This window comes from Strix uralensis, chromosome 18 (assembly GCF_047716275.1).
Source record: "Strix uralensis isolate ZFMK-TIS-50842 chromosome 18, bStrUra1, whole genome shotgun sequence".
NCBI lineage: Eukaryota > Metazoa > Chordata > Aves > Strigiformes > Strigidae > Strix > Strix uralensis.
Window position 1 is genome coordinate 9,501,812 of NC_133989.1, and position 21,788 is coordinate 9,523,599.

The window sequence follows — 21,788 nt, forward strand, 5'->3', positions numbered from 1 at the left end:
GTACATTTCCAGGAAGTCTGATTTCATACCTGCAGCTCATCTACAAGAAATCTAGTCCTGCTGCTACTCCTCACAAACTTGTAACATTCTTATATAGTTCAAATTGTAGAGCAAATATATCATTTAATGCACTTAAAATTAAAAAAAAAAAAAAAAAAAAAAAATCAACACCCACCCACCCCCCCGCCCCCCAAAACCCAAGCAGATTCCCCAGCTATTTGAATTATACTGTTTCATCCCTTCCCACTTTCCTTTGAGAAATGAGAAAGGAAGCTGATTGGCTTAAAAAAACCACTTAAATCAGCAAAGGTCAGAGATATTGGGCATCCAGCAGAACGGGACCCTGTCTTTGTACTTGATTCTACAGAATGATGGAAGAAGGCCACCTGTAAGCCTCCCCTCGTGGCCTTCAGCAAAACTTCTACCACGTATTCAGAGATACATACAACACTTGGTGGTCTCAGCTGATTTCCCCAATGGCACTGAGGACAGGCAGAAAAACAGCTACAGGGTAGGAGGCTGGACATTATTTAAGTTAGCTGACATGGCTGAGATCGACAGCATGCAGCTGAAATTTTAATTCTGTGTTAGGCAGAGGTAACTGGGGAGAATACTAATATTTACATTGGCTAACTAATGCTTTTGAAAATGCAGTTACCTTTTCTATACTTTTATAACATGAAGTAGAGGATAACTGTTTCTTTACAGTAAGTCAAAACTAAAAGCAAGAGCACAGGTTAAATGAGAAAACACGTAAAAAAACAGAGGCCCTCTTAGACACAAATAATACCCACTCCCTAAATTTATCAAAGAAACTTGCACATGCTCATTTTGCTACTCACCTGAAAGTGAGATACCTTCTGCAAGTCCATAAGGAAGGTAAGCAAAGATAATCATCATCCCAAACTCTAAGGAGGGTGTCTTCCTTAAATCAATTTGCTTTAGCACGTACACACAAAAATGTTATGGAAAAAGTAAATTTTAAAAAATTCAAAGAAAAAATTAAATCTGGGTCATTCCATTACAAGACGATGATTATGCTTAATGTACTTATCTACTGAATAGCTAATAAAGTCTACACATTGGCCTTTGACTCAAGTATGGAAAGATGAATAATTTCTTATGAGGAGTGTTTCTTATAGAAGCTACTGCTGGTAGAAGTCTATCAGAATGGACAGACCTAGAGACAGAAAAGATCTGCTACTGATGTACCTATACAATATGGATAATAACACGCTAAATTGTTTGTTTGGATCTAGCAGGGCCATTTCCCTACATGTTCAGTCTTTGAAATCTCTGCTCCAAAACGATTCCAGAAAATCCACAGAGAATCATTAAATAGTAAAGGCTTTTCTAAAAATAGGGGAGAGCTATGAAACAGCAAATTAAAATAGATCTCATTTGTGTTTTAACAAGAATAATGTCCTTCTGATACCCAAGATATTTAAACTTACTTTACATTTGTAGTCATAAAAGTAGACATTTGTCAGGGGCTGCAAGTTCTGCTTTGCATCTCATGCACAGTTCTGCAACACAGCTGCCAAGTACAAGTAGATTTTGCCTCAAACATTGTTATTTGCCACACTAAGTATGCAAGCAATCTCTTCTGTTCAGTCACTAGACTTCTAGTTATTTTCAAATGGGTATGACAGACTTGCAGTAATATTAGCAGTGAGGAATAGTCCTTCAATCACATCCTTAATGCTTAAAATACTCCACCTACCATCTTTGTTAAAATTCAGAGGATTATATGCCTGTGACATGGAAGTTCACATTCCTCCTGGGTCATGAACCAGCAACAACCTTCAACTGCATTTATCTGCTGGCAACTAGTAAGAAATGTCCTTTGCTTCACTGAAATTTTGCATGCTTAGGGTAAATCCAATATTCTGAGGCACAAATAACTATAATAGGGCAAATAAGCTGCTTTTCTCTTTGTCTTAGTATCATTTAGATATCAAAAAAGTGTTGAACATCTGTCTCCCTCTTTTGTTGTGATGTATGGAATAATTTAAAAGTTCATGGAATCAGGCTAATGAACCAAGAGAGGAAATATGTCTATATTTAATCAAACACCCTGTTCTTGTTATTTACAAACAAAATGCTTAACAGTACATCCCAGATGACATGAATAACTGTTGTACAAGCCTAACACAAATGATTACCTACAGTGAAGTCAGCGTTAACATTAAACAAGCACAGAATGGTAACAAAGGTGTCTGACTACAACGAATATCCTTCCTTACTGCAGCAAAGAAGCTTCTGGGTTGTTTAGCAACCAATTCATGGAAGTGGAAGAGGCAAAATATAACTCAGTGTAAATCCAAACAGAACAGTATCTGTATTCAGCTGTCTGAATATGATACATAGGGACAAATGAGCTGGTCTGACTCAAAAGCCCTCAGGAAAAGCAGCTTTTTTTTTCTTTTTAATTAACTGTTTTATGTATGTAAAAAAGGAGCCATATGCTTGCAAAAATGGATCAGTATTGAAACGGAATTAATATTTTGAATTTACAAAACAATTCTCATATTTTATAACGCTCCAATGCACATAAGCTACTATACAGCATTTCAGACCTTAATTATGTTCATAAAATTTTGATGCAACTTTTTAATACACACCCATGAAGACTAACATAAAACCAGAATGAACTTGAGAAAGTCCTCACCCAGCAAAATAATGTCTAATAGAAAATATCCCCTAAGAAATGCTGGAGAAGCTGGAAAAGAAAGATACTATTGGAATGTTGAATTTCGCCAATTTATACAAGTATATCACCAAAATTAAAAAAGGATATTAATGCAGAAATAAGACCAGTAAGTGTACCAAGTGCTGCTGAGCCAAAGAACATCTTAAGAAAGTATCCCAGTGCCTGTAGAAAGGTTTGCCATCCACTTACATCTGACATATTTTCTCTTGTCAAACCTTCTGCTGTGCTAGATGTAATTAAAAAATAAATAAAAAGAAAGTTATAAATTCTGAGCCTGGATCCAAAAATACCAAACATCTTTTGAGAACAACAACAAAAAAGACTTTCATTTCCTTGTTGCTACCACTCTTTAAAGGCTTTTACTGTGATATATATAACAAGAGGAATGTCAAAAGATGTTAAATCAAGTCTTAGTGTAATCCCCAAAGGGAAACCTAATTCTGCTAAAAATCTGGAAACCCAGCATTGCTCTTCTGAGAAATCCCCAGAATGGCATAAATAGGCTATGATAATGCCCAGTATTACAAAACAATTTTCAAACTTTGAAAAGGAAATGAAAACACATTTTGCAGTGGTAAAAATTCAGGGCATGAAAAAGAAAAGACAGATCACGTGATCCTCAGGGAAGAACAAATGAACAGGAAGACTTCTCATCAAATATTTAGGTGTGGATGAGAGACAAGAAGGTCACTGAAGAAAAACAAGGAAGTTCTTAGGAGGAAAGGGGAGAAATCTCTTTGAATTTCAGGAATGTATTTCATAGAATTCCTTGTAAAGACGACATGGATTCTAACCAGTGTTCCTCTAGATTGCTGTTAGCTTTCATGGTCTTCCATAAAAGAACCATGACTGTATTAAAAGCAATTAGTTTATTGAAAAATTACTCCAACTTCACTATAGTCTTAGTATATCTACTCCTTTTATACATTCATAGTTCATCTACTGACTTCAGCAATAACAGGAAGATATATCTGTATTTCTTTTTACTCTTTCAGACCCAAAGAATTATCATGGGCAAAGGATAAGGATGTTGGATGTTACGCTTCCTTGTGAGAGCCCCAACATAAATATAAAACTATTGCATGGATGTTGATGTATCTCCTGCCCCAAACTGAAGTGTGACTCTGGGTATAAGCCAATGATACAGGAGACACAGCTGTGTATTTGGCAAGGTAAATATTTTTGTGCGAGCCAGTTGGTTTTCTGTTGCCAGGACCTTCAGATAGAAAGAGAACTGGTAAATGTATAGACTTAGAAAGCAATCAATTATCTGGGGTCAACGAGATGAGGCACTAATGTAGTGGTAATAAGACATCCATTTACTGTCTTCTGCCTATGCAGTTTATGTTATGGATTGCTTTTAACAAAGAAGGATCATACAAAATTCAGCTTTACACCAGAAATACATGATTTGTTCCAAATGGAGATGGAAGAATTACTGTATATCTAAATAACTAATTAACATAACATAATGTGGATGCTGTTTCCATAAACATATGTAGTTCAAATGCACTTACTTGGTCAAGACAATAGAGACTGCATCATTGAGAATGCTTTCTCCAAAAACCAACATGTTAAGTACAGGATCCACATTGAGGGCATTGAAAATGGCAATAGTAGCCACAGGGTCAACTGCAGATATTAAAGAGCCAAATGCAAAACTGGGAGAACACAAAACAAAGAAGAAAACTAGATGAAAGAAAAATAATGAACTTATATGAACAACTAGTAACAAAGACTTTAAATGTTACAGTTTCTACACAGTGAAAAGTTATGCTCTCTTCCCATTCATAACAACTTCAAGTGACAAAAGGGAAGTTTGTGGTTTTCATTTACTGATATACCAAAGATATACTGATATACATATACTGATATACCATTCATTTACTGATATACCAAAGCCAGAAGAGATGTTGGAGAAATACCTATCTCCCAGCTCTCAACAACAGTATCAATGTCTTACTCCAACTAAATAAGAAAAAAATCAGAGGAATGGGAAACCAAACAACTTTACAGACACAGACAAAACCATGCACAGTGCTACATGTTCGGGAGACTAGAGAGGAACATTTAAAGGGAACTGCTAGAACTTCATTACTTTGGAATCCAAAGACAGACAATACAGAGGCAATAGGATTGCTCAGCTGCATAAAGTCAAACACTGGAACCAAGTAAGGAAGATTTTTGCTGTTCATGCACATTTTACTTGTTATGTTTCTTGCTTGCCACCCTATTTCTTTGTGGATTTTAACAGAAAACTGCTGTATTGGCTATACAATAAACAAACACACACATATCCCAAGTAAACCAGGAATGAACTTTATTTAATGGTAGGGTGGTGTGCTCCTAAAAAACTGATTAGATCCTTTGCCAAGTTATTGAAAAATCTACATCATTGATACTGAAAAACTCATTCAGTCTTTTAAGAGAAGATTTGGACAAGGAAGTTATGCCCTTATCATAGTCTACATATTTTAACTTTAAAGGTTGGTTAAAAAAACCAGTATCTTTCCTATTTAGAAAAACCACTGAGCACAGAATCCTATTTGGAAATAAGGGTGTAATAAATAGGATTTAAAAGTTTTCAAGCTATTTATTAGTTTCATACACCATGTTGAACTTGAGCAATCTAAACAATAACCAGAAGAGCTGGCCAACTACAGTGCATTTCCCATACACAATTATCTTGAAGAATGCTTCATTTCATATACTACACCATTTCCCCAAGAGCTTACCTGTCTGTCATGTTGAGTTTATAAATTACATCAGCCTGAAAGAATAGGTAAAACATTAAAAAAAAAAAAAAAAATCACAGTCAACTGTGTTTTCTGCTGTTTTTAAAAATGAAACTATTCATCAAATAGTTCATAAAACTATTCATCAAAATTCATAAATTGTTATAATGAAAAAAATCACAGTAGTGATGTTACCCAGTCAAACAGTGTCCTCCAACAGTGATCTACTGCTACAATTCTGGTCACCCAAAATCAGGGAAGACCAGATGAAACTGGAACAGGTGAGTAGAGTAACTAAGGCATTCAAAGGAAAGGAAATCTGAGAGACAAAGAGGAAAGTATGGATTGCTTGGGCTACCAGAATGAAGTCTGAGAAAAAATATAATTATCTATGTTTACAGCTAATAAATGAGGAAACACCAAAGCAGAGAAGCAAAAAAACCCCAAATTGTTGACAGAAGAACAAGTAAGTTTAATACTGGAAGCCAGAAGATGGCTCTAGAGAAGACAGGTTCTGGAACAGGGTTCCAATAGGAAGATTGAGTAAGTAAAAAAACCTAAAACCCAAATCAAGTCTTAACTGCTTTTAACATTGAGCTTGCTTACATAACATGGAGCATGGTTATATAACACTGCCTCTGTCATAGCAGAGAACTGGAGTTAGTGACCCATGAATTCAGTTTCACTACATTTGTCTGCTCTTGAAAAATGGACTTTCAAAGAGCAAGCTGGATAAGCGTGCTTCTAAGCAGTTATTCTTACCTGGCCCAGGAAATAAATTCCTCCACCTACAATGAAAGCTGATATTGCAGTGCCAAATACAGAAAACAGCGTAATGGAACCAATGTTCTGAAAAAAATTACCCTGAAACACAATAATAAAGTGAGTAAATTAGTGAAAATGATCTGAGGGAAAGGTCATGTTTGGGTTTGCATCTAAATTAGATTCTGATTCACAACTGGGTTTCTGATTACAAAGCATCATTTGTTTGGTTCCAGGTACCCCAGGACATACATCCACACCATCTGCTCTCCTGAGGACAACAGCAAATCCCTCTGACACCCAGGACAAGATGTCAGTCTGGTACCCTAACAACAAACAATCCTCAGACGAACAGCTGGATATTCACCAGCACTTTTGACACAGTCCCCACCTGACAGAACTGTAATTTAATCCATTTATTGTAAGACAGGGCATGTGAAAAAGGCTTGTAAACTTCCCAGTTGCTTGTCCATTTCTTAGGTTCTGATTTTGTATGAAAAAATCTTCAGTGTTGGTACCAATTCATGATATTACTATCACCTGCTGCTCACTCCCTCTCCTGCAGCACAGCTCCAGTAAAAAGGCAGCACACAGGGAGGACCAAAACCACTTCAGCCAGGAGTAGCGCTGTGAGAAATGTCCATGGAAACACAGGCTCCCAGGCAAAGGGTGAAAACCCTTGTAAACGTTTTCCTCTTCTTTAGCTACGGAGTGACCCACATTTCCCACTTCGGATCCCACTCCTCCCCATTTGCCTCCTTCACATCAGCCCTTGCACGGCTCTGATGAGGTAAGAAACCTCTCCAAGCAAGGAAAGCAACCCCTGTGCAGCACCTAACACCTTGCCAACATTCAATTAACAGTAACAAGCTACATTCCCTGCATTCTGGGTTGAAGAGGCTTAGATTTTGCATTCTCAATTCCCTGATGATTAATATGATGGAATTTAATGCAATTATTCTAAACTTAATGAAGATAACTAAAAGCAGAATGTGTTCTAAACAAAACCTCAACATGTAAATGAATGTCTGGCAGGAGCTAACCTTGTGCAATGAATATCCAGATTCAAATATAATAGGTGGAAGCAAAAGCAGAAAAAACATATTTGGACGAAACATTTCTTCTTCCTGCAAAACAAAAATTAAGTATAGTTTCAAGGATATCATAATTATTGAAATAACATCAAATCTTCCAAAAGGGAAATTATTTAAAAAACCTACCAATGAAAATGGCATTAATACTTCTTCCTTCTTATCACAAAATAGAAGACTGAAGAACGGTAAACTACTCCAGGGTTGCTACTTCTACTGTTTTTTTTAATCCAGTGACAGAAATCTAGGCATTACTTATTTTAAATTACTGTCTCCAAATAAGCTGCACAGAAAACAGGTTATTTATGGCAAAGGAAAAGTCTTTGTTTCCACAAAAAGTATTCCCATTTTATCTCACAGTCTCAAAATCTGTAAGGACTGTTGAGGAACAGTCACTTCTTGGCCACTGGTTTGAATATAATCTAGGTGACTGTGACCAAGTACAGTTTCACTAGAAAACTCATCACCTGACAAGAAGAAATCAGATCATCATCTTGCACACTTGCAAGTGAACAGGCTTAAGATATATACTACTGTGGCTTAAGATATATACCACTGTTAAGAGTCTGAGGCCTGATTCTTCTTGGCAAATGTAATTTATGTGTGTAATTCAATGGTACTATTCTGATGGTTCCTTTTAGCATCAGAGTGATATAAATGAAACCTACTGTGAAGTAAGATGTTATTTTTTGGTGACCTTACTCTTTGTCACCTATCTCATCACTTGGCTAACACTACTTTATGGAGTTGTACCTTCAAACTGGCACCCTGGTTTCTTCTGATGGCAGATTAATGACAGATTAACCACAGCTGAATGTGCCTCTCTCTTTACCCATCAGGCTCCCTCTCCTGGTCCCCACAGTTCTGAATACAGCAGAAATTGTCACCTTTGTAAGCAACGATTAATTTGTTTAAATCCAGATTAAACAGCTGATTGACTGTTCTGTTAAAACACCAGCTTACAAAAAAGTAGTACTCATCTCTTTAAAGTCTCATTCCTGTCTGTACCAGCGATAATCATCTTAAAGGATTTGTGGGACTTGAAAATAGAACTCATCCTTTATACTGAAATGCTCTAGTCCATTATTCTGTATGCACAATTCCATGCGTCGATGGCTAACACTAGCTAGTTTCTGTCAATACAGTAACTGCACTAGAACAAAAACCCCGCCTACCTGATTAATTACACTGGTTAAAAACCCCTGAAAGCGGAGCTGGACAAGGAGGTGAGAAATAATGAAAAGGAAGGACTGCTTTTGTGCTGCATTGAAGCAGAGACCAGGGAAGTAAAACATGAGGACTGCAATTATCAGCCATGCTAGCCAGCTAGAATCACCAGCAAGTACAAGGCCTACTGAAGACTTAGCAGACATGATTTAAGAAATTACATTACAGAGTTCTTAGGGTAGGGATATGATCCAACATTTGCTTTGAACACAAATATAGCCTGCAATTAAATATTCTATTTTTTCCATATCAGATAAAAATTATCTAGTAAATCTAAAACCATTTTATAAAGTACATAATTATTGATTAGAACATTTCACATGTAAAATTATGACAGCCTATGTTAAAACCTAAGCTCTAATACAGTGAAAGTAACTTAAATAAGCAAGTAAGAATGTGGTATCTGTGACCCTTTACTTTAGCTGATAATGTGAGTAACCAGACACAGCATTCCCAGTGCCTCCCAAGATCTGACCAGTGCTTACCAGAAATAAACCACGTAATTCACTAGCTATGATCAATATTTCCTGTGTTTATAGAATCAGTGCTCAAATCAGAGCATGCTTTAACCTTTCTTTCTTCTTCCTACATATGTGACCTTCTTCAGATTATTTTATTTAACCAATAAGAAGCTATTTTAAAATGCTCATTTTGTGGCTGTTTAACTGACTTTCAAGTCAAATCCAGTTGACACAAATCAGGAATGAAAAACCACTAACTAGTGCACCACCCACTGTTTCTAATAAGTAAATATGTAAAAATGAAATATCACAACATGCTTCTTGAACTATGTAATTGCTTAAATGAATGTACACAGAATTAGTGTAGTTAGTTGACAAAAAAGAAGTATAATATATAATTTAAAAGCTACATCTGATTGAAAATCTATGCATTTTAATGTATTTCAACTACAGAGAAAAAAAAATAATCTTCCTTTAGGGAAATAAATGCCAAGAAATATTAAGCTGCAAGCTAGGATTAAAATTCACTACTCAGCCCAAGATTTTCAGCTTGCTAATACAAATCCTGTTCAAAACTGGCGATTCAAATCACTGTGATTTCAATCAGTTCACTGATCTAATCCTAATAAACTGTTTGATCCTATGAAATAAAATCACAATTTAAATACTGCAACATTTTAAATTAAAGCAAGAATAGTGAAGAGTTCATTGCTTTGATGACATGGATGAACTGCAGGAGGCAAAATCCTTGCTTCACTGTTGACTTCACCTCTTGGGAGACACTTCTGACAGAATTCTCCCTCCCTGGGGAAGCTCTGTAACTCCATACATGCACAGGGAAGACCTCACACCATCACACACTAATTCAGGTTGGAGCAGACCTCTGGAGGTGTCTGATCCAAGCTCCTGCTTAAAGCAGGGCCAACTCAGAGCAACTTCAGCTGCCCAAGGCTTTACCCAGCCCAGTTTTGAATATCTTTGTGGATGGACATTCCCACCATCTCTCTGGTCACATGTTCTTATGTTTGATTGCCATCACTGTTAACATTTTCTTCCTACTATCTAAGTCCATAAAGCACTGCGCACCAGGACAAGGACAACCTTCTGCACAGAAGCTCTGCCAGTACTTCCGGCTGAAAATGAAGCTCAAATCATGCTTCCATTGTCCCAGCCACGTGAAAAATGCTGCTGCTTCAGGCCCACTGGTTTGAGCAGTCTTTCCACAAAAAGTAATAGGAGTACCCAGGAAACATGCCACGCTGAATGGATTGCTTTGTGAACTGCCTGGTCTTAGCACCACAACTTGTTGCAGTTTTAAGTATAAGTAAATAAAATAAGTAAATAATGTGACTTTTAGTGCAGCTATTCTGAAGAAGTGCTCCTTTTTACCTCTGTGAAATCTATGTTAACATGTTCAGGTAAAACATGTGGCTTTACAACCTGCCAAAACATATTTTTTTCTATGAAAACACCTACAAAATTAACTCCAAAAGGAGGAAGAGGGCTAAATACAGTCAAAAAGTATACAGGACAGATAACTGAATTGCTGTAATTTTTACTGTAACTGATCCCAAAGATGCCCAGTACCACCTTCTACCATGTATCTAACAGGAATAGTTTTGGTACCGTAAAAAGGATTACTCAGGCGGAAAAAATACTCCATAGAAAGCGTTCAGCAGGAACAGGACCTCAAATTGGTTGTATTATTATTAAAACAATCCCAAACTTTGGCATCAAATATAATATAGATAAGTTTTTTGAAATTACATCTAAAGAAACTAATATTACAACCAGTCTTGTTGTAAACATTTAAGGACTGTTCTACAATTAAAAATTGTTTCAAATATACCTTCCAGTTGGCCAGCTTTTGAGCCTCTATGATTTTTATAAAAGCTCCCATAAGGATACCTAGGAAAGAATGAGATAACATTCTGAAATATTCACAAAACACATCACTGTTGCCATTAACTGTTTATTGATTCTCAGTCAACAAAGTTTTTAAAGTGAAAACATGGCACTACATAAAGCAGCAAGTCTTTCATTCCTAAATCACAAAAACACAAAGTGGTTTTGGGTCTGATATATGAGAGTTTCCAATACGTTACATAATTACATAGCTTGCCTACACAAAAGATTGTCACTTGGGATATCCAAATACTGAACACGCATATTGAGAGTGCTGTGTTCATTGGTTCATAAAGGTAACAGGTTTAAGTACTCAAAAACCCTTCTCATCTGAGCTCCGATCAAACAAAATTCTACCTTTCTTGCTAAAGAATCAGGGATTTATGAGCTAGATATCTGTGTAATAGCATAACACGTTCATGTCACTTCAACGCTATTTGCAGTGTTAACGCAGCTTAAGTGAAATCATTCTTCTTCACCACAGTGAATTTTGTCTTAATGAAATCATAGCACTTACTGGCAATGAAGTAGACAACAAATTCTGATCAGGGTGGAGACACTATCAGAACTATTTCCCAAATGAATTACACATCTTTTAAGTCATGCAGAAATACTAATTTGACTATAAAATTTTACCAAGGGTGCTGCAAACTCAATGGTTAAAGGTTACTGTGCTCTTTCCTCCTATACATCTTCAAACACATAAGACAGAAAACTCCAAACTAACAAGATTTCTTCTGGAAGTCATGAGGATAATTCATGAACTGTCATTAATTGCTTTCAAGGAGTTATGAGAAATTTGTCTTTAGTCGGATTCCAGATCTGTGGTTTTGCGTAGTTGTGTTTTATTACAAACAGAACGGAGACTTCATAATCAAATACTGGGAAGCAGAAGTGGAATTCACTGAATGGAAGGTAAAAAGGGGCTGAGAAGCTTGAAGTATGCTTTCCTGTAACTCATGTGTTTTTATTCTCTCATGCTGTAGCTATCAAAAGAGTCTTACAAAATAGCATCACATGGATTACTGCTGATGGATGTGTCATACACACAAAGCCATGAGGCTTAAGCCTTCTTTCATACAAAAATATGTGAAGGCATCGGTCCCAGAGGATAGAAGTAATTGTTCCATGAAATGGTTTATATGAAAAGGAAGGGCAAAACATTAATGGAGGAACATCAAAGATCTGCTGTTCTTTGAAGGAGGACAGAATGCAGATACAGCCACTCACATTGCCATATAAACACAGGTCTCAGTACTAACAGTCAGGCTTTCCATTCTGGGATGGAAGCTGTGTCAGAAGTCAAGGACTAGAACATTTCTAAGTGTCGCAGAGCAGCAACATTGTATTCAACCAGTACAGGCAGCACTTGTATTACTTAACAAGAAGTTTATGTCAGTAAAAAACAAACCACAACATTCAGAGCCTATAGATCCTAAGGCACAGACTTCAGGAAGTGTACTTCCTGAACAAACTTTGAGTATTTTATGAATTAACATTGAGAGCCTCCACATAAAACTTTGTTTTGAGGGGATTTAAAAGAAAAGAGAATCCCCTAACTCACTTCTGCTGAGGTGGAAGGGCTCCAGCGTGACTTTGTGAAATTGGACCCCTGTAAGTAGGCCAACCATGGCCTGTGGGCTACACACTGGACATCCCTATTCTATGAGCTCAAGGCTGGTCTGAATCTCTTTTTTAGAGGAAGAGCTAATCACAAACTGACCCCAACAACAGTGCCATGGACAGGCAAGGTCCTTTCATGACATCAAAAGTTAAATGAACAACAATATAAATGTAAGGCAACAGCAGAGGTTAAGGGAAAAGGATGAGCCTGAATCATACAACTTATACCTTTATATAGCACAAATTACTTCTAGCTACATATTACACACAACAGTACTACTAAACTAAGATTACCCTAAGTAAAGTCATGAAACAGAGCTGCACAAAATAATGCACTACCAAGGGGATTTAATCAAGGGCAGAATCAAACTTTGATGCTGTTTTTTAAAACCTGGCCCACACATCTTTACAAATGACTCTTCTTTTATTACTAGATTAATGAATGCAGTATTTGTTCAGCTGGTTCCATCTATCAGATGGTAGATCAGTTTTGTTACGGGGCTAATTGGAAAGCTAAGCCTGTAAGAGTTAATCCAATCCTCATTCTTCTGAAAATGTTATAGGAATCTTCTTATTACAACCGACCTTTATTTTCCTGAGAACAAGTTAAAACTCAGTAACAAATCAAAGAGAAAAACTTTTCTGGCAAGTATTTTTACCAGCAAAATTCCAGTAACTTTTAAGGACAAAGATCAAAATCCTGCCTTAGAGAATGCACTCCCGCCCTGTCCACCAGGAGACTAATATCCCCTAGAAACTGTAAAACAGAAACTTCTGAGCAGCTTAGGCAACAGGAGGAAAAACAGTTGTGAAAATCATACTTATCTTCTCTGCTGCCATTTTTATTAGCCCCCAATAACTGTCTGAGAACATTTGCTTAATTTACAAGTCAAAATAGGATACACCTCACTTCTGGCACTGCCAGCAAAACTGGATACTTGAAACTCAAGCTGTGCTCGTGCAGCTGTGTAGATCATTACCAGTAACAGAGGTTCGCTGACCAGCAATTAGCTGGCAATGCCAATGATTATACAGATGCCGCGTCCTGTCAACAGAGCTGACGGTATTTAAATATGACTGAGTCAATAAACTAAATAAATAAGGCTTAAGTGACACAGGACATCTGTTAACTGGGCTGTTACTGGGTATAACACTTCCTTGACTTAGTGAAATTGCATTTGCTGGTGTCTTGTCTGGTTTGGGAGACAGACTACAGCTATGCTGTGGCTCACACCAAAAACTGAACTGTGCAAGTTTCCTACATGCCCTCTATGGGAAAATACAAGAGATGGGATGCTGCTACTTCTTACTTATCATGAGTAGCAGTGACAGCCCCAGCATGAAAACTTACCAATTTAATGAACAAGCTGGGACTGACAGGAGGACAGCACATACCAGCATAGCTAAAATCCTTGTCTTGCTGCTGAGATGCCAAGAACAAGAAACAAAAAGAGAAGAATGTCTGTGCCTCTGCTGCTCTCTGCAAAGCTCAGCAGGAGCAGTGATGCAAGCTTGCCTAACACCTCAGCTCAGCACTGCCCAGGAGTTGGTTTGGGCAGAATATAAGGAATGATAGTAAAGAAAATCCAAAACTATGCCAGCAAGAGCTATCAATATACTGCTGCATTTTGAATTGGGGATTATGCTTAAATTTAGGTTAGCGATTTAATAACAATAGTAACTAACCCAATTAGAAGCCAAATTAACACCTTTCACCTGCATTTTTGTGTACAAAGAGGAAGAATACTGAAGGGATAGTAACGTCCTTTTGGAACCTTTCAAGAGACTGGAAGATATACTACACAAGACATCTCACCTGTCCACAGCAATAATCTAAGGAGGGAAGGAAAGAGGAGTGTGTCAACAGTGAATCAAACACTGCATGGTTTCTATGGGGATGACAAAGTCGGGATGATCAGCAGCAGCTCTGATCTTTCTATGTCATACTACGGTAGACAGAAGCACAAATGCACAGAAGTCTGATGGATGCTGCTCCTATACAGATGAGGTGTGCATGCAATACCCAGGAAATCCATACCAGCAATATGACAGATTTCTTAGAGGTCTGTTTGTTTTTCAGCTGCACAGAAACATCAAAACTCAATTATGACTTTGCAAGTGAATGTCTCTTTAAGCTTCAACACTTTCTACTATGCTAGTAATGTGATGTGGGCTGCATCAAATAGTTATCTAAAAATTCAGGGAGTCACGCCTGTAGGAAAATGTTTTTCTTTCTGCTAAGTAACAGCTCTAAGATCTTCTCAATCTAGCACCCAAGATGAAAGAAGATTCCTATTTTCCAGAGAGCATAAGGCACTGACAAGCACCAGAAATCTTATTTCCTCACGCTGTGAAACTGTGTGAAAATACAGTTAAGAGAGATAAGAGAAGAAGGTACCAGAAAGTACAGCAGGCAAAGCCCAGGAGAAAGACAAAAATTTACCTGCTCAACAAGTATTACACTCTTCCATACTATGTTAGGATTACAGCTAAGCATCCTTCTTTTTGTTGTATTTTTAGAATCACTGCCAGTGAAATTGTCACTAGTAACAGAAGCAAAAATATCACAGATTCTCATAAACTAGTTACAGAGACAGCTGAAAATCTGTTGCTGGGAATAGTTAGACCAGGTTCTTTGAACATTATGTTAGACAGTATGTAAAGAAAATAATAAATGCATTTGGCCTGATTTCCTCCTCACTTACAGATTCATAAATCAGGAGCAACAGTGTACAAATAAATAAAACTACAGGCTTAGGAATACTCCAAATTTAATTCAAATTAAGTAAGCACTCAATCTTCATTAAGGGTGGCATTCTTATAGCTCAGGTCATAGGAAGAGCTCTTGTCACGGTACCCAGGGATAGTCAAATATCTGGCAGTCCAGGCAAGTTTTCAGGATACAATTACAGTCCCCAGCTAGATTAAAATCACATATACAGACATAATTCTACCAGAACTAATACAAACACATGTACCACTTCAAAGGGAAGGCCAGAGTCTCGCTGCCAGGGACTGCTGCAGTATCTGGTCCTACAGTGCAGATACAAAAATAGAGGAAACTGCCAAAGTACTTATATAGTGACATCCCTATAGTGCCCACATGGGTCATTTTACTGGGGCAGTCTCTGCACATATGCTGATTTCGTGATTTCTTCCATGAATCTAATTCTATGGATTGGTTGTTTTCTTCACCGCATCTTTCCAGTGACGGTTAACATACAACAGAGCATTATTTCAAGTACAGACTACTGAGAGTCCCTGAATTAACACAAATTCAATATAAAAATGTCATGGTTACTCACCTAAAGAAACAACAGCCACACTCTCTGGTAAAAAATGAAGTCGGTATTTTATCAGTAAATGCACCAATATGATGCAGATAGCTGTGAAGGGAAAAAAATAAATTGTAGATTTAGAGGTGTTAGAAGAGAATAAAATATCTTTTTAAGTAGTATTTCTCCTAATGATTTAGTAGAAATCCACTAATGCAAGTAACCAAATTCTAGTTTGAAACTAATTCTCACTGAAGTATGTAAATGGATCTACAAATGACATAAAATAACTCAGGCAAATTTTAGGCCTTAAAATTATCTTCTAAAAATACCGGTATTATTACTGTTAGAGACTGATTTAGCTTACAAGAAAACCTTCTCTGAGCAGTAGCTGTAAAAAATGCCAGTTATACAGAATACACTGTTTTAGTAAAGTTTTTGGTAAACATTTCGTATTTTTTAAATAAAACATACATGTACACATGGCCTCAATTAAAATTTCAAAGTTACACACTTTCACATCTGAGTCCCTCTGAGCGGATGGGCTTTACTCAAATGGATAATCACAGAATCAGAAAAATTACACTGGAAGGGATCTCTCAAGGTCACCTAGTCTAACTTCCTGCTCGAAGCAGGGCTAACTTCAAAGTCAAAGAATGTTGCCCAGGGCCTTGTCCAATCAAGTTGAAAGATAAAGAAGTTACAACCTCTCCCAAGCCCAGTTCTAGTGCTTAAGTGTCATGGTGAAGAATTTTCTTCTCTCCAATCCACATTTCCCTTGTTGCAAGTTGTGACTGGTGCTTCTTGTCGTTTTGTGCACCTCAGAAAAGTCTGGCTCCATAGCCTCTGTAACTCCCATTCAGTGGGGCTACGAGGTTGCAGAATGGGAAACCATTTAAATATCCTGGTTCTCATAAGAAGCATCAGCCAAATTCTTACCCAAATCAGCATGAGAAATTTACTGCTGAGCATTCCTAAAAGTTAAACCAATAAGGGGAAAGGACCAGTGTAGAAAAACACAAAACAGATGTGGCCTGAAGTTAAGAGAATTTAAATCTGAGGTAACATCCACTTACTGTTTTTAAAAATTCAATTTTGTACTTTAGTAATGTATTTCACCCAGTAGGGAGAAAGTCTATGTCTCATAACAAAAACTAAGGTTACAGTAATATGAAAATCCCATCACAGCCTCTATGCCAATGGTAAAGGCAAGTTACAAAGGCTCCATAGCAGATCTGGGCACCATCCGTGGATATGGCTGGAACACCTCTTGATTCTTCTAGAACTACTGCAGACAGGAAAATTATCTATAAAAACCAAATAATCCCGGATTATTAAATTCATAGCAATTTTGATCCGAATGTTCCTCGCATTGAAAGTACCACAATTCTCCTCCCATTTTAATTTAGCTCAACAAAGGGTCAAACAAAAACCCAACATCTGGCCTGCATGCTGGTAATACATGTATTTCACTCTATTTGCTAACAAATTACTCCGCAGCAGCCTGGGATATAAGCAGTGTTACTGCTCGCATTTTGTCAGAAAGCAACTGAAGCTCAAGCAGTCAATAGCATTTTATATACTGGAATCAAATTGTGGCCAGTTAATCGCAGCAGAGACTGTTTTAAACTGTGTATTTGGCAAACCTAATCACCATAACTGCAATGGGAATCTTCATTCTCCTTACTCTGGGCCTCGTAAGTGTCTGAGCTCTCACCCTCTTGCAGTGTGGGCAGCACAGTGCCAGGCCACACTACAACAGCACACATTTTGAACTCGGGAACGAACTAGCTTCTCAGAACTGCTCTTAGTGATTTGGTTTAACAGCTCCTTCTAGTTAACTAAAAGCCAGAAACAGCCACTCGCAGATGGTTCAGAAGAGCACTGAAAAGGTGCAAAATGGTCCACAAGTATTTCTGAGCACTGGCATGGTTTGCTGGATCACACCATCTGTAAACTACTGGGGTCTACAACATGATCTGTATCTACTATACAGCATCAGAAAAAAGAAGTACAAACCTCATAAATACAAATATAATTTGTCATTGTTCTGCTCTCCAATACGGTGCCCAGGAATGGATACAACACTGATGCCTGCATTCTCCTACTTGTTGTCTCGTATACCCAGTTATACACAACGTGGTGAGCATTTCATTGATGTGCATGTGAATAGATGAATGGGCATATGAACTGAGCAAGGACTTATGAAAAACTAATATTTGCCCAATTACTGGCATGTAATTTGTTCAGGGCCAAAGCTACGGGTTTGACGTAATGAGCAGGGATGGCTCCACTCATGACAACTGGCAGCAACAACTGAAACTTCCCCACATATTTAGTCCACTTCCACTCCACCAATCTTTATGATATCAATCAATCAGTCCTTAAAACACCCAAGTTTACAGTACAATACTTCAATGTCAACTCAAACTGGTGTTTACTTTAAAATGCTGTCCTAGAAACTGCAGCAGTTCAGAAGCTGACTAACAAGCAACTCAGACATTTGGCCTCCAACTGCCAGACAATGGGAGCAATAGCTTCATCATGTATCCCAAGCCATGTTTTTATTCACCTGTCAATCAGTATTATTGCATTTCATATCAATTTCCTGCCTGTTAAACATGAAAAATATGCATCCAGTAAAGACATCCAGGATTACTCTGTTAAAAGCATTCTATACTGCTCTTTGGGCTAGATCCATAAAGGCATCTGGACATTATGGATTTCCAGCAAACTCCAATACGAGCACAAACATGCTTTCTGTTTAGCAGATCTAATGACCAGCTTCTTTCTACCACCTTTTGACTAATTTGCTTTGGCAATAAAACAAAAAGCAACCAGTCTAAGAATTGACTCCCACCATCATAAATATTATGACAGAGTGGTATTTTCTTTAGCTGTTGGTCACCCATTCCTTGTGTAAGACTGCTCAGTTTGTATCTGGCAGCAGATCATCTGCTCCAGGCACCTGCACTATCAGGAATATAACAAACCAGCAAGAGGCTGGAAAAAACAGTGTTCTGGACAGGCTAAAAGAACATCTGAGTGTTCCCTTAAGGAAGAGCACAGTAAAGGCATATAACATAAGAGAAGCAAATTCATAGATCACATCAACATGGCAGAATAGAGGTATGACTTTGAAAGTGAAGTGGTGTTTGAACAGATAAACAAGCCACAGAAATCTGGGGTCAGAGACTAACTCATGCTACTTCAGGCCCTTTAAATGTGGGGCATGGCTTTGACACAACACAGCTCAGAACAGAATTGCTTCTGGGTCTATTCCAGTTTAGAACATTTTACAGCTCACGATATCCATATTTAAGAGTATGGTATACACATGCATTTTCAACCTTCCCACACTCTTAAGACAGAGATTAGGAATGGGAATAACTATGAACAATAAGGTTTTATACTGCCTTTACTTTGTTCAGGGCACGCCCCTGTCCTGAGTGTGATGCTTTTAAGATCCCTTAAGTTATCAGACTGGCATAAATAGGCCGGAACACAGCCAAAAAAATCATAGCTCTGTTCTTAAGCCCTATGAATACAATTTTACCATGAATGGCCCTTTTAAAATCCATGAGACACATATTCAGAAATTTAATTTTTATCTTAGAAGTCTTCTGATCTACTGCATTTTGCTTTGGTCTTTTGTTTCTGTTCAAATTCTAATACACCATTGACCTCTGGGAAAACATTAACCCTCTCTGAGGACAAATAGATTCTTTAGAAATAAGCAGAAGCCTTCTACTTTTTGCTTTTGAATATTTATAGGAGACAAAATTTATTTCTTTTTAAACCCAAATGATTTGCATAAATTTCCGCATTTCTGTCATCTCCATACCTATTATTTTCTCCATTTGTTACTGGAAAAAATAACCACTTAGAAGACTAGGTGACCCGTCTGTCACAGAAAGGTCTCCCAGTGTAGCTTGCTTTGGGGGAACCAAGCATGCAAACACACAAATTAAAACAGATAAACCCTTAACCCACCATGAAAGTTTTGTTATTGTCACAGTTTTGACTACAGCATTGCTCTAAGCAGATAGTGAAACATAACTATATTCTGTTACAGAAAAGTAACAGCCCAGACTTACAGAAAAGTTGGGCATTCATCTGCCATTCAGAACATCTATATATGTACAACAATGTTAATATAATTATGGCAATCTGTATGTTTTTATTGCACTCTTGTAGGAATGTAAGGAGAGACAGAAAAATAGATACTGAACTTTAGTCCTTGTGCATGTAAATCTGATTGCCTTCTATTGGCTTATATAACAAAATATGAGGGCTGTCCAGAAGTGCTAGAAGTAGTTAAATTGACATCTATCTAGTACACTGTCCGCAAAGACAGCTGCAAGCACCACAGACTAGTCTGTCTTTTTCATATCTGAACACAAGCCACGTGCTTGATAAAGAAGATGAAGACAATTAAACATGTTCTTTGTGCTTTGAGAGTACGGTGAAAAGGTTTGCTATGGTCCTCAGCTTTCCACAGGTTTGAGAGGTTATGTAACAGGGAGTTACACACCCAACTTTCTAAACCCCTGTGTCTGTACAATATTCCACTTCACAGAGAGAAAACCAGAGAAGAAATAAAATGCCATGATTTCGAAAGTTGGCTTATGTCCTCAGATACAGAGTACAATTAACAGATATTAAAAGACTTCCAGTTCATCATTCACCTAAAACAAGAAGACTAAAAAAAATCGTCATGCCACTAGATTGCTCCTCTTGCTGTGCTTGGACTCCAGTCTGAACTGGAAGGATAGGTTTAGCAGGTGTAGGTACCACCAACTTGGTAGTAGCAGCCAGCGTAGTGTGGAGGGTGACATTGATGACTTCATGGGTGGCATTTGCAGACCTGTCAGGATAATACAATATGTGATTATACTGGGTGAGAGCAGCATGATAAAAAGTTAGCCTACTAAAGACATGCACACATGAAACAACCAGCAGATCATACTGAATTTGGACTAGTGACCAACACATTAAGGTTGCTTTTAAAAAAGTGGCCTCTGATCACAGGCAAATACTGGAAGTTCAGGTTCAAGGAGTTGATTATTGTCGAGTTCATGCACTGCACACACAACATTCTGCACTGCAGCTTGGGATGCTGGTGAAGGCCTGACACAGAGCGAATGAACTAGCCCACTTAGCCTGTCGAGCCTAACAACCCCGCTGTGTCAGACCAATGGCACCCGCAGGGACTGCACCTGCCAGCTCTTACAGCCCTCCCTGCCGCCCAGGGCCGCTTCAGACCTGCCCCCTCCCCCCCACCCGCTCCCGTGGGCAGGATGGTCCCGGACCCCCTCCAGGGGCCCGCGCTGCCGCCCTCAGCCCAGAGGTAGGCACAGCCCCGCTACACGGCGGTCACCCCGCAGCCCTCAGCCCCAGGCGCCGCGCTGAGCGGAGGAGCCGGCACCGAGGGGGTGGGGACACTGCCCACCGAGGGGCTGGGGACACTGCCCCCCTCCCCCCCGCAAGCCCCTCCTGAGGGGAATGGCACCCGCGTCGGGCACGCGGCAGCTAGGCCCTGCCCCGGAGGCGACGCCTTCCCAGCAGCAGGGCCCGGAAGGAGCGGAGCGGAGCGGAGCTGGCCGACCCCAACCGCCGCCCGCGGCCGGCCCGCCCGCCCGCCGCCACACTCACTCCGCCATCTTGCCGGCCGCCGGCTTAAACCTCCCACCGCACTCCTGCGGGGCTGCCCGCACACAGCCACTTCCGGGACTCCTGGGCGACACTCTAGCGGGCGCGGGCGCAATCTCTATGGTAGGACCGGGGGGGGGGGGGGGGGGGGGGGGGGCGGGAGCGCGCATGCGCGCACGGCGGAGCCTGCTGCCCGGCGTCCCTCGAGCGGGCGCGTGACCGGGGGCGGGGGTGTCATGTGAGAGCGGGGGCGGTGGCGCGCGCGCTGGGTCGCGAGCTGTCCCGCCGTTGCGTAGCGACGCGGCGTCGTCACGCGCTGGTGCTGTGGCGTGATGTCACCTGCG

General features: G+C 39.1%; 1 protein-coding gene across 1 annotated transcript in view; it reads right to left on the reverse strand.

Moving 5' to 3' along the window:
* The window catches only part of SLC9A8 (solute carrier family 9 member A8), a 31,863-nt gene extending 10,307 nt beyond the window's left edge, over positions 1-21,556 (reverse strand). Inside the window, exons 1-10 of the mRNA XM_074887873.1 lie at positions 21,448-21,556; positions 20,481-20,659; positions 15,823-15,903; positions 10,839-10,897; positions 7,254-7,337; positions 6,211-6,312; positions 5,449-5,483; positions 4,231-4,374; positions 2,801-2,939; positions 843-948 (exon numbers count right to left, since the gene is read on the reverse strand). Coding sequence (XP_074743974.1) covers positions 843-948; positions 2,801-2,939; positions 4,231-4,374; positions 5,449-5,483; positions 6,211-6,312; positions 7,254-7,337; positions 10,839-10,897; positions 15,823-15,903; positions 20,481-20,659; positions 21,448-21,455 — 937 coding nt within the window. The 5' untranslated portion in view covers positions 21,456-21,556. The remainder of the gene's footprint in view (positions 1-842; positions 949-2,800; positions 2,940-4,230; positions 4,375-5,448; positions 5,484-6,210; positions 6,313-7,253; positions 7,338-10,838; positions 10,898-15,822; positions 15,904-20,480; positions 20,660-21,447) is intronic.
* Between the last annotated feature and the right edge of the window lie 232 nt (positions 21,557-21,788).